The 13,023-nt window shown below is 37.1% G+C and overlaps 2 protein-coding genes across 6 annotated transcripts; both read left to right on the top strand.

The window, feature by feature from the left end:
- The first annotated feature begins 2,177 nt into the window (after positions 1–2,177).
- LOC148422271 (galactose-specific lectin nattectin-like) lies at positions 2,178–3,695 on the top strand. The gene is made up of 7 exons (XM_088416597.1): positions 2,178–2,322; positions 2,466–2,528; positions 2,633–2,660; positions 2,784–2,869; positions 2,999–3,130; positions 3,407–3,518; positions 3,604–3,695. Exons 1-7 carry the CDS (start codon positions 2,230–2,232, stop codon positions 3,693–3,695), a joined length of 606 nt encoding a protein of 201 aa, XP_088272723.1. The 5' UTR covers positions 2,178–2,229.
- A 518-nt stretch (positions 3,696–4,213) lies between these two features.
- LOC148422270 (galactose-specific lectin nattectin-like) lies at positions 4,214–8,831 on the top strand. 5 transcript variants are annotated; one of them, XM_088417797.1, is made up of 8 exons: positions 4,214–4,401; positions 6,008–6,070; positions 6,249–6,311; positions 6,432–6,459; positions 6,543–6,628; positions 6,796–6,930; positions 8,424–8,535; positions 8,615–8,831. In XM_088417797.1, exons 3-8 carry the CDS (start codon positions 6,249–6,251, stop codon positions 8,692–8,694), a joined length of 504 nt encoding a protein of 167 aa, XP_088273923.1. In that variant the 5' UTR covers positions 4,214–4,401; positions 6,008–6,070; the 3' UTR covers positions 8,695–8,831. The 5 variants fall into 5 exon arrangements, with proteins under 5 accessions (XP_088273923.1, XP_088273925.1, XP_088273926.1 ...); XM_088417798.1 differs by lacking the exon at positions 4,214–4,401 and adding an exon at positions 4,420–4,830; XM_088417795.1 differs by lacking the exon at positions 4,214–4,401 and adding an exon at positions 4,420–5,276.
- Positions 8,832–13,023: the final 4,192 nt, after the last annotated feature.

The raw sequence follows: 13,023 nt of genomic DNA, 5'->3' as shown, positions 1-13,023 counted from the left end.
TTTGGATGCGGAAAAAAAGTTTTAGACCGAGCGCTACACCATCGGTGTCTGATTTATTGAACTTTGCAGCAACAAATGTGTTGGTATCTCTTGGTAGTTTTTATTCAGGAATTTTAGAGTATAGCTCTTGTAACATCATCTGTTGCTCCTGTAACATCATCTGTTATATTTCTGGCCTGTTCGCTGGAAAAAATGTATCACTAATGACAAAGTTACCCACATAAAGTTTACCAAATTATAGTCACAGACCAGTATTTAGCCATAAGTTTCAATATGTTCCAATTAGTTTGCCCTTAATTTGAAAAGAAAACGAATGTACTGTTCGTGTCACAGTAATAAAAAGTATGAAATTAGATTTGCTGAATTCCCTAGGGGTACACATAATCTCATTTTAGAACCACTGCTTTAGTAGCCTAAAATGTCACAAAATGTAATTGACTACAACTACAACATGTTATATAATGAGAAAATAGCAATATACCGCTGTATACTAAATTTATTTGAGGACAATAAATGATATGAGATTTTACAATTCTGTTAAAAAGAATCCTGAGATTGGCGCATCGCTGAAAAGCACCTGCTGAAAACAAACTATGAAACTGGATATTTTGCATACCTGCCAAACCCACAGAACATCACTGTCTTCTGTACATCATAAAGAGACCATCCCTTGCACCCTATAGATTCCTGAGTGTCATCAACAAACTGCAATTAGTTTACGTCTGTTAATTATTGTGAGGGTGAAGCCACGCACAATACAGAAACTCGTGGTGGCAGTTCTAGTCAATGGAAAACCCCAGTCATCATTTCATATTGTTATTTCATCATTATAGCTATAAAGTAAGGAAAGAAGATTCAGAAAAAAGTTCCTTTGATTTACTGTTATTGCTATGTCTTCAATCTCAAAATGTACCCAAATAAATCAAACCAAGATGTGAATTCTCAACAGCAAACATCACTTTTGTGTCTGAGGATGCTCAAGGAACTTATTCTGACATGCTGATGACACACCCAGAACATGAACCCTCCATACAAAGAGGGATGTGACGCTATCTTTGACAGAAAATTGGGTTTTGTTCATTTGTTTGGCATGCAACTGTTCCAGTTGAATAAGTTTCTTTCTGTCAGTATGTCATCAACAAAAAAAAACAAAATATTTTACTAATTTCAAACATGATTCCATTTGAGCTATTGAACTTCATGTCTCAGTAACAATCATATTCCCAATAATGAGTACACCTGCACCCATATCTGTATTGAGAGTCAAGTCTAAATTAAAAAAAAAAAAAGGTCAAACTCTGAGCTCACTCAGCATTATCAGCAACAGTAAACTGTCTGAAACCGCATTTGTTGCTCAAATGTTCACTGCTGTAGTTCTGTCTGTATCCCGGCACACACAATTGCTTCTGTTCATTATGAGGGACGATTCCCCTTGTTGCGTTAACCGGTGCTTCTCAAATAGTGGGGCGTAAGGCCAGGGGGGCGCGCAGATAACCCCAGGGAAAAGGCTTATTTTTTGTCATGTCAAGTCTAATTGCAATAAAATAAGAATTTTTTTCATCCTTTTTGTTTGTTTGTTTTTTAGTTTCAGGCCCTTTGATGCACATGGTTATTTTTTTCTGTTTTAGTCTAAGTTGTAACCTGTTTAAACAAAATAATAAACGGTTGTTTAAAGTTTATTTATATTGCTGTTTTTCTTTTGTTAATGTTAAAAATGATACAGGTTTAGGCATACTTATACAGTTTTTATAGATAATAATCTATTTCTCGTCAGTGCGACGAATGAGACATGTCCATAAAGTTGCGCATAAAATGTGACTAGAAATCCATCTTTCTCCTCCACCCAAGCAGGGATGTTGTGTGTTCGGAAATGAGTCTTTATAGTGCTGTCTTGGTGGTTCTTAAACGACATCGAAAAGCTTTGTCATTTGGACGGGCAAGTTCCTCGGAAAGACGAGGAACTCTTTTGTCCTAATGAGGAACATACCCCCCCCCCCCCCCCCCACACACACACACACACACGCACTCACACACACATGTAGACACACACTTCTCATGTAACTCTCTGAGCTCCATAAACGTGGATTTTGGTTTTTTTTGGGGGGTCAAAACCTGTATTGCAAAGGATGACAAAGAATGGTAAAAGCTGTTCTACTTAATTATCGGTTACATTGTTGACGTACGTAAGTTCTTTTCTTGTTGCAGGATCTCGTCTGATGGGGCATTGACATGATCTACACTTTCAACATTCCAGGACTGTTGGAAGAGCATATAAAAAGCAGGCCATGGTGTTTCTCAGCATCAAGCATCAAGACTGCAAAGGTAACTTTCCTCAAATGTTCAGCCTCTGACCGAAGCTCAATTTTTCACTATTAACTTTTTTTTTTTTTTGCTTCACGTGGTACCTCTTTTAAATGTGGTTATGAATATGTTTTGTTTTTTATTTGTTATTTTTTTCATTGCAGATGGCATTTGCTCTTCACTCGTTGCTCCTCGTTTGTGGAATCAGTGGACTTTTGACAGGAGTTGTAAGTTAAATTTAAGAACATATTACGGTATTTATTTTATTGGTGTGTTCAAGTATCAGTGTTCTGCAGTTGAATTTTAACATTGCGGCTGTTCTTCTTCACAGTGGTCGTTTCCTGCGACTATTTCAAAAAGTAAGTAGCATTAACACATTACATTTTCAAAAGAACATATGTTCAGGTTTCGTCAGCGGCGACAACAGATTAACTTGATTGAAGTTGTCTTGTATTCTTCCTGAAACAATCATCGTGTTGCAGACACTAACTGTCCTAAAGACTGGACTCAGTTGGACTGTAAATGTTACATCTTTGAAGATGAAGCAAGGACCTTCGCAGATGCAGAGGTATTGAAGAAAATGTAGTTGTGGGATGTAGTTGCCAATCAGTTTACCGCTATTACATTCAACGATGTATCTGCCGGTCGATTGAATTTTGGTCCAGGCTCAAGCCATGCATTGCTCTTTTCCCATTAGGCTGTTTGCAACATTCTTGGTGGGAATCTGGTCTCTATCCACAATGACCTGGAGAATGCACTTGTGGTTGAACTGATTCGAGCCGGTGGTGACGACGACGAAGGATGGATTGGACTCCATGATGCCATTGAGGTCAAACAGAGCAGAACTCTTTTTCATTCAAATCTGTCACTTTTGTGTCACAATTTTTGCCACATACAAAACAAACGTGTCCTCCACACTCAATCTTGTAGCCAAATTAAGCCAAGGAGGCTTGATTCCATGAGAAGATACTGCAAATGACAGTATGTTCTCTACCTTGCCCTCCAAATTCCTACCTCAGAATCAAACCACAAAAACAAACTTGATTCTAATGATGATGAAATATTATATTCACATGAGACCTAATCAAATGTATCTTTCTTCCAGAATGGTGACTACATCTGGACGGATGGTTCAGATGAAGATTTCCGTAACTTTGATACAACAAATTCAGAGCCTGATAGCGCAGTTGGTGACTGTGTGGCAATAGCCGAAAGCGGTAAGTAAAAAAAAAAAAAAAAAAAAAACAATCTAATTTTGCTAAGAAGAGAATGCTGTTTTACTTACACATCAATTTCTTAAAGATGGAGAATGGAACACTGCGGACTGTACAAATGAGGACGTATACGTTTGCATCAAAGATGTCCACCGTAACTTTGCCTTCCACCCCCACTAGTCACGCATTGTATCGTACTGTCTTCCCCCACAATAGCGTTTACTCATGATGACGACTCAAAAAGACAGTATCAAATTTCAGTGGTGTCTTCATTTTTTTTTGGGGGGGGGGTTCTCTAAACTTATTTCTTTTTCATACAATGTTCAGTGGTTATTGACAACTAATTTGCAATGTCAAAGAGCATCTCTCTGCTAAATAAAAGGTATCTCTCAGCATCAAAACTTGCCTCTTTACTTTCCCCTCCAGACTCAATTTCAAGCTATTGCTCTTAATGTCCTAAATCAAATCAATCAATGGGCTTTGAGGAGAAATACTGTAAAGTCTCACAAATATCTGGTTATATTAAAGGTGTTTTTTTTTCTTGATAAACATTTTTCTCCCTTTCTGAGCACTGAAGATACACTTAAGTCATGATGATAATGAAAGCAGTGCATGATTTTTCATGACAGCAGTGATAACCACCATTACGGTACTTTCAACGTTTGATTAAAAAAAAAAAAAGAATTGCTGTTTCTGGAGGTTAAACTAAATAATCATGCTTTCCAGTTGAGTTGTAAATAGATAGAATTTCTAGGCCTGTTGTTGATTTAAATCTGACACGAATTGCCCGACATTTTCGTGCAGGAGGCAGGATCTATTTATAGAATGAAGATTAACGTTGCTCCTCAATTTTTATGATTAATTGCCACATTATGAATTGCTGTTGGTGAGTATTATTATTTTACACAAGAAGTGTATCACATTTGCAGGGGTTTATTTAAATGGCGAATCCAAATGCACAAAGATATCTACAGACGATAGACGTCATCCAAGGGTCCTGAATAAAGCTTTGAGTAGTGAAGCACTTTATGACACTGTGGTTCAAAAAGGTTCAGAGCTTCGGAAAGACTAATTTTGCCATCTGCAGCTATACCCCGCCCCAGTTGACGTGACTTGAGATGTTCCTTTTGTATTACGATGAATGAGAAAAAAGACAAATAAGTGTTAAGCAATCAAAGCATTTGTCATGTTCTGTGTCTCAGTTGGTTTCTTTTTTGTTGTTGTTGTTGAGTCTAGTTTGGTCTTGTTTTATTGTGTCCAACTTTGCTTGTCAAGCTCCCTGAACCAATTGTGCCCGGGTGTTCATCGTTGTCTCGTAGGCTTGATTCGTGTTTAGTTCCTTAGGTGTTCCTTCGACTTCTTGTCGAATTGTTGATGTCCCCCGCCGAGTTGTCACTATCACCAGAATTTGTTGGTTGGCATCCTAGTTTTCCTGTGTACTGTCTTGTTTGATTTTGGTGCTACGTTTACTCCGTGTTTTATTTGTTACTAGATTTGATTTGGACTTTTTTAATCTCGGGTTTTGTTCTTCCAAGTGCCTCATTTCCTTTTTTACATATTTGTGAATTTTGGTTTTCCTGCAATTGGATCCACAACCCCCTCAACCCCTACACCTTCTAGAATATTATGTCAGCATTTTAATGTTTTTTTGTTTTGTTTTGTTTTTTTGCTAGCTTCAATATTCATGATACAATATCATTAAACTATCTTGCCAAACTTAATGGAAACTCTACTGACACCAAATTCTTAAATCCCATGAAGGTATTATGACCTCATTAAACACACACACACACACGCACACACACACACACACACACACACACACACACACACACACACACACACACACACACACACAAGTAGCAATAGTAAAACTAAAGAACGTGGTAAACTAAAGTAAAATTTGGCAAATGATGCCCCTCAAGATTTAGGCTTCTCAACACTTCCTGAAGGTTTTGAGGTACTGGTTGCTTTGGAACTAGTGGGATGTCAACCAAGCAGCATTTAAATGTTGTTAATTTTTGTGGTACTTCCATGTATTATAGATCATTATAAAGGGAATTAAGTGTGAAATTTGAATACATGAATAACCCAATTTTTATTTTCTGACACCTGAGAACCCTTTTGTCAAAGGTCATCACACATCATCACAGCACAATAAGTGACATGCTGTGACTGCTGCATTTAGTTTGAGGTTGTTTTTTTTCTGTGTGTGTGTGCCTAATATTCATGGCGTGGAAATGTTCCTCAGGAAAATACTGTGTTTTCGAGTTGGATTCAATTTGTGGTTAACGCTACCATAAACATACATTCTACTTCCATTAGTAACATAGTTGGATTGTTAGAGACTTACTTTGGTCCAAAATCTTGCAAAGACACTGATAAATGCCGTTCTACTTTATTGTTACATTGCATTCTTGACTTAAATTCTTTCCTTGTTGCGGGACCTCCTCTGACGTGACTGACATTATCTGCACTTTCAACATTCCAAGACAACTGATCATATATAAAGCAGCTTGTCGTGTTTGTGAGCATCAAGCATCACGACTGCAAAGGTAATGTCGCACAACTTTTCCCTCTATTCTGGAAACCCAATTCCACTGACATTTTTTGTTTTTCAAATAGCAGTACAGTATTTTTGTTCCGTACGGACAGATGAAAATAAAAAAAAACTGATATTTATTGTTGGAATTCTGAAGTATTTTTCTTCTATTTATTTTTCTTTCATTGCAGATGGCATTTGCTCTTTGCTCAATGTTCCTCCTTTGTGGGATCGGTGGAATGTTGAGTGGAGTTGTAAGACAAGATCTCACCCACTGACTTAAATCAAAACGTTCACAATGATGTATAAATTATTGGTGTAATCATATCAGTGTTGTGCAGTTGAATTTTAATATGTGATTTTCTTTTTCACAGATGTCTCACCCTGTGAATCATTTGAAAAGTTGGTCTTAACTCAGTACTTGCTCTAATGGACAGTTGATTTCAGACCTAGTTTTCTTCACTAAAACAATAATTGTGTTGCAGTCAAAACCTGTCCAGAAGACTGGACTCAGTTAGACTGTTTCTGTTACATCTTTCAAAGTGAAGCGAGGACCTTTGCAGATGCAGAGGTATGGAAGACAATAGTTGTGATGTCGTTATCAACCAGTTTGTCACTATTGCAATCAGTGATCCATATGTGTGCTGGTAGAAAAATTTGATCCAGACTCAAAACACCTTACCGAATGTCTAGCAGATCTGAATAAAAGAAATCAACGTTTTACTCATTTCCCATCAGGCCGTTTGCAACCTTCTAGGAGGAAATCTGGTCTCCATCCACGATGACTTGGAAAATGCACTTATTGTTGCACTGATCGAAGCGGGCAGTTGGGCCGACACAGAAGCCTGGATTGGACTCCATGATGCGATTGAGGTGAAATTTTGACCAGTAAAAATGTTCAGATTGAATGAATCCTGTCATGTTTAGGTAGAAACATTTTTTGCCGTAAAATCCAGAACTGGGTTGCTTTGTTTTTATTTTGTTTTGTTTCTTTTATGAGATCAGAAATTTTCGTAATATGAAGAAAAAAGCTGTACAGAAGCGACCGTATCTCGGCGTTTCACTGTATCTAATAAATTATACAAAAAGATTTCTGGGGGAGGGCGGGGGGGTCCTCCAACGCGTATGACGTCACAGATCTGTTTTGTTTACGGTTGAAGAGCAGTGTCACCAGTATCCTGTGCTGGCACGTGTGGCAAAGTGCTATCTGTGTATTCCCACGACATCAGTGCCATCTGAAAGAGTATTCTCAATTGTTGGGGACATATTAACACAGTCAAGAGCATGCTTGAAAGAAATTGTGGACATGCTGCGTTTTTGTTTTTTTTTAGAGGATGTTTAATTTGTGCTCGTATATTTCAATGGTGTGTGGCTTTTGAAGAAAAAGAAATAGAATTTGTCTATTCTAATCATTTCCTTCTGTTTTTTCAGTCATTCTATTTTATTTATTTTTTTTTACAAACAATGCCCAATATATAGCAATACATATCGCAATACGCTTTTTCTGTATTGCAATATATTGCAATACACTTTTAAGAAGCAATACACAGCTCTAGTGTCTACCATCAAAATGATTTATCACTTTTTTAAATAGTATGGTGGGCCATGTATAAACCTGTGGGTGGCCAAAATAAAAGCCCCCCAGGCTGTAGTTTGGACATTCCTGTTCTAAAAAACAAACTCCTGCTCCAGGGTGAGTATTGTCCACAGATTAACACAAGAAGGTGTGGAGTTTAGTCCTTCAACAAAGCAGAACATAGAGGTTTTCTTTGGAAATAGTGTTGTGCCATTCACAAATGTTTCAATCAAAAGAAAATCAAATGTGACAGAGCAGATCATTTCATGAAGTGACACATTCTTTTCTTAGTTCATTTGAATTTTACCACACACATGTCAGCTGGGAGTGGAAATGGAACTTCTACTGGTCCATCTTTAGACCAATGAGCACCCAACATGCAGGCAGAGGAGTAACTTGACTGAACAGTGTTCTTGTCCCCAATAGTGATAGTTCTTTTGGTTGTACTGAATCAATGCAATCAGTTCATAAAAAAGATCAATCAAAATATTCATTCAAAAATTGTTCCTTTTTTTTCCTGTCCTACATGGAAGAAGAACAAAATAATTTGAGTGGGTCTTTAATTAATAAAAAAAAGAGAGGGATAACTATATAAAAAAATACCTGCTTACTTATCACTTCACTTATTCATATTTGTTTTCAAATTATTTTCAATGTTTTTTGGCATGATTATTTTATTATGGGGCTCTGACCAAAAATTTTTTGTGGATAATATTGGATTTTGTGGAACACTGGGCGTATACTTTATACTCTTCACGTGTGATGGGTTCAAATATGGCTATCCTACCAGGATGGTGACTACATCTGGACTGATGGCTCAAACGAGGATTTTCTAAACTTTGATACAGCAAATTCAGAGCCCAATAGTTCAACTGGTGATTGTGTGTTAATTCAAGTGAGCGGTAAGTAAAATCACTGACCAGATTTTTCTAAGAACATAATGCTGTTTTACTTACCTATCCTGTACATTATTTCTTAAAGATGGGCTTTGGAAAACTGCAGACTGTACAGGCGAGGAGGTGTACATTTGCATCAAAGATGTGCATCATTCCTTCTACTAATCGCTCATGAGGTCATCCTGTCATTTTTGCGGTGTCTATATTTTAAGGGGATTAAATAATACATTTCTCTCTTTTCCCCTCGTTCAATTGTTATTGACAAAACCTTTACAATGTCAAAAGACCATCTCCCTGGTAAATAAAGGAATTTGTCTGCATCAAAACATGCTTGTCTTTTTCCCCCTTACACTCCATTTGAAACCAGTTGACTGTGTTGCTTGAAATGTATTGAATTCTTTGTCACAGTAATGCATGATGGTTTATGACTACATCTTGAACTCTTTTGAAGTACTTTCCACATTTGATTAAAAAAAAATGATGCTCATCACGTCTATTGCCCATAATTGACTGTCATTCAGTCAATTATTCAGGCCATGAGATGTGACCTACCGAAGCTGTCAAGCTTGTTTTTAGGTATATATTTTACGTTAAAAATGCTTAGCAATTAAAAAAAAAAAGCAGGTGAAATTGAGAAATATGAAAAAAAAAAACAAGTACATGCCAAATTATAACTATAACTAAAAAGTAAATCATGAATTCTGGCCATTCCTTTGTTAATTGGACGTAAGATCAACTATTTGTTGGAAATGTAGGAATTTCTACTGAGATGCTTTGGCAAGTATCCTAAATCAAAGTGACTGCATGTATGATTATACATATGTGTATATACTGTATGATGTCTAAATGTCAAGATGAATAATACCTTACTTCTAAAACAAAGATTTTTTGCATAAGAACAAAGTATCACAGTGAAGGCAACCATTCACACAACGATCAATGTCATCATCCCGTCAAATAACTGTAATTAATACCATAGGTTTGATACTTGACAAAAATGTTGTGTTGAAGAGTCTTTTCCTGTTAGAAAAACTGCATGTGAATATCTATATGTACTGTCTGTACTGAACACAAAGTGATGAACACTTACCTAAAATAAGAAAAGATGGCAAAATTGGCAAATATATCCCTGTCAGAACAATCTAACTTAAAAAATATTTTCTTGCAATTAGTCAACCTATGAAATTGCTCATTTAGTAGACATTTTAGTAGTGGTGGTAAGAAAACTTGAATGTTGCTTGGAGTACATGATCATAAAGCATTTATTTTAATGTTTTGCTTTTTATTACATTAGTTGAAAACCAGCCATAAACCTATATATTACACAACCACTAAATATTAATGTTTCATGTCATTTGTATTCATATTTTGTTTGTATCTTTTAGTGATTGTGTTGTTTTCTTTGTTCAACATTAGTGTTTTAATTTTTTTTAAAAAACCGAAAGGTAAGATACAAGAGGACAGTATAGCTGGGAATTAGTCTATCGGAATTTCAAATGTTTTCCATGTCACCAACAGACAGAGTAATTACAGTTATTTGGTGACGCTCAAGATTCATAACTGGTGGTACACTCATCACATAAATACTCCATAGGGTTCATGACAAAGGCACAGAAAGCACCTGTGACACAGTGATGACAGTTCTTACTGTTTGGCTGGTATGCAAGCCTAATTATCTTAGTTATGATAATTAGTGAGCTTGGGTATGAACATCAGCCGGGTACTGTTCTCAGTATGCTAAAGTAAATATAGCTACACGAAATGTGCCCGAATGTGCCCTAGTATCATCTTGGTGGTATTAGTATTGATTCAATTTAAATGAAAAGTTAGGGCGGCAACAGTGGATGAGCGGTTAGCACGACTGCCTCACAGTTCAGAGACCCGAGCTCAATTACAGCTCACTCCGGCCTCGTTGTGTGTAATTTGCATGTTCTCTACCAAGCCCCTGTGGGTTCTGGGCACGCATACCTGCATTTTTTTGATGTCTCTCTCCTACATCACACTTGATATAAATAATCAGCTCATCAGCAAGCTCTGCGGAAGCCCGATAATGATTCTGATCATTTGAATCAGGTGTGTTATAGAAGGAAGACATTGAATACATGCAAGATAGCGGCTCTTTTGCACCGGAGTTGCCTCCCGCTGACCTAGTCGTTTGACATGCATACAAAGTACAATTCCACACTCTTGTGTCAAAAGGCCAAAAGGAAGTGCCCTGTTTAAAGAAGGAAGCTGCTGTCAAATAGTTTAACTAAATGCACAAATATCAAAATGTGTCTATAATAGGGTTTTAAATATTTCTACTGAGGTAGCTGCTCACACTCCCGTGGGTAGGGCTTTCCAGAGCACAGTAGCCCAAATAGAAAAAGTCTGTGATCTTGAGGACTTTGTTTTGGCTCTCTGGATCATTAACAAACAGCCGTCTTGTGGCCAAAGGTTTCGGGATGGAACATGCACGGATAGGAAAGTGCTAAGGCAGGTAGCAATTTATAAGTAACAAAATCCTGAGATCGCATCTCAGGTGTACCGGCACACTTTTGATGCAAGACATGGGAAGACCTAAGAACAATACATAACTGTGGTCAAGGCAGGACGTGACAGATGCATGAAACAACGTTTTTGCAATGTTCCGAGTGTGCATTTGACAAGTAAGAGTTGAGTCGAATATCACGCCAAAGTTTTTTGCTGAGTCACTTTGGGAAATAGTACATTTATCAAGACTTGGAGCAGTGTTCTATATACTGTAAGTACCAATGATGAGCGGGGCCAATTATTAATAGCTCTGATTTACTGAGTTTGAGAAGCAGAAGATTGGGTGACATCCATTATCGGCAGACCTCCAGGTTGCAGCAACTATTGTTTCCGTTCCAGCACGGCCCTGCTTGTACCTGCGTTTGTACCTATGCCTTTATTCGTTAGTACAAAACTTTGACTGAAAGTGCTTTATACATAAAACATACAGCACAACTAAATACACATATTTTTGAAGACTCATTCTGATGAACCAGTCTTACCTGTTCACTCTTTTTGTATATGACAAAAAGAGCAGCATAGTTGTGTACGTCATGTAATTACTCAACAATGCAGCGCTACTTTCAAAGCTGGCAAGAAATTTCCCTCAAATGTTGAGGGTAGATACCGGAAACAAAAAGTTAAAGACTAGATACATACTGTCCCTTCAAATTTTGCCCAAAAAAAAAAACAGCAACTTATGTAGCAAATTTGTGTGTTGCAAGATAAGGCCACAAAGATGCTGGGGCAAAAAAATAAACATCATATCCCTACTTTGCACTCTTAATCACATTTTCGGTAGAATTGTACGTAGACTAAACTCAACTGGCAACTTTGTGAAGAGTGTTGATATTTGTGTGGATATACACTGCTAGATATTATCCATGTAACAAGGTCAAGACATACAGTATTTGTTAAAGAATGTCATTTTGAAAAATAGGATTGGATTGACATTTGGACCTTGTGATACAAGTTTTTTTTCAGTGTTCTTTTATGTCTTTTGAAAACGAATTGCCCTTGGAAGAGGGATGTGGTATTGCCTGATACAGTTAAGAAAGATCTGGACGTGTTTTGAGGTTACAAACAGCAAGCGGTTAAGATGTTATGATGAGCCTTGGCACAAGAAGGTTGTGCTTTTCTTTTTCATTTTATGTTCTAGACGTGTTTTTTCAGAAAAACATATGCAGTGATCATTGCATTATCTTCACATAGTGGGACTATGGCACATTATCATTTATGTGCAAAGCTGAGTTATAACTTTACTATAAAAAATGAATAAAAATACATATGTGATGCATTTTTGCCAAACCAGGCTTACTGTATGTCATTGAAAGTGAATATTGGAACACTGATATATCCATCCATCCAGCCATCCAGCCATCAATCCATTTTTAGCCACTTACAGTATCTTCACTAGGTTCTCTTGCTTACTTGTGCCTATCTCAGCCGTCTTTGGGCAATAGGCAGGGACATCTTGCTCAGGTTGCCAGGCAACCGCAGGGGACAAGGCAACAACCATTTGCACTAACAATCACACCTAATGGCAATTTAGAGTGTCCAATACACCTACCATGCAAGTTCTACATTGATAAATTCAACACTTAATTCCCTTTAGAATTTTATATAATGTACAGTTGTAATACATCGTGGTATCTGAAAAATGGATGAAGTTACAGCAATATGAATGTTGCCAAGTTGAAATCCTTCATAAATAGGACTTTGAAATTTGGCCACATTCATCTTCCAATGGTATGCATCATCTTCTAATTTCTTATTTTAATACACTTCAAAACAGCTCCTACCCCGAGGCCTTCGGGATTCTGAACAAATCCCTTATGCACTAATCTGCCTCATCACCAGTCACTTTTTTATTAGTGGTTCATTATTACAGCCCATATTCATCTATTACCGTTTTTTGGTTTTTGTTTTATTGCCTACTTTATTATTTGGTCGATTATGGAATGTTGTCTGCTCTGGGAAGTG

Source organism: Hippichthys cyanospilos, chromosome 6 (assembly GCF_059441005.1).
Source record: "Hippichthys cyanospilos isolate Australia breed blue-spotted pipefish chromosome 6, RoL_Hcya_1.0, whole genome shotgun sequence".
Classification (NCBI taxonomy): Eukaryota; Metazoa; Chordata; class Actinopteri; order Syngnathiformes; family Syngnathidae; genus Hippichthys; species Hippichthys cyanospilos.
Note: the sequence above shows the minus strand (reverse complement) of the source record. Positions and strands in the feature narration are given on the sequence as shown.

What these genes read in the sequence shown, in the direction of transcription:
- LOC148422271 (XM_088416597.1), top strand. Translation starts at nt 2,230, where the DNA reads ATGATCTACACTTTCAACATTCCAGGACTGTTGGAAGAGCATATAAAA. An exon ending in TCCTGCGACTATTTCAAAAA is followed by an intron (nt 2,661 to 2,783) that starts GTAAGTAGCATT and finishes ATCGTGTTGCAG; the next exon opens with ACACTAACTGTCCTAAAGAC. An exon ending in TGTGGCAATAGCCGAAAGCG is followed by an intron (nt 3,519 to 3,603) that starts GTAAGTAAAAAA and finishes AATTTCTTAAAG; the next exon opens with ATGGAGAATGGAACACTGCG.
- LOC148422270 (XM_088417799.1), top strand. Translation starts at nt 6,249, where the DNA reads ATGGCATTTGCTCTTTGCTCAATGTTCCTCCTTTGTGGGATCGGTGGA. An exon ending in CCCTGTGAATCATTTGAAAA is followed by an intron (nt 6,460 to 6,542) that starts GTTGGTCTTAAC and finishes ATTGTGTTGCAG; the next exon opens with TCAAAACCTGTCCAGAAGAC. An exon ending in TGTGTTAATTCAAGTGAGCG is followed by an intron (nt 8,536 to 8,614) that starts GTAAGTAAAATC and finishes TATTTCTTAAAG; the next exon opens with ATGGGCTTTGGAAAACTGCA.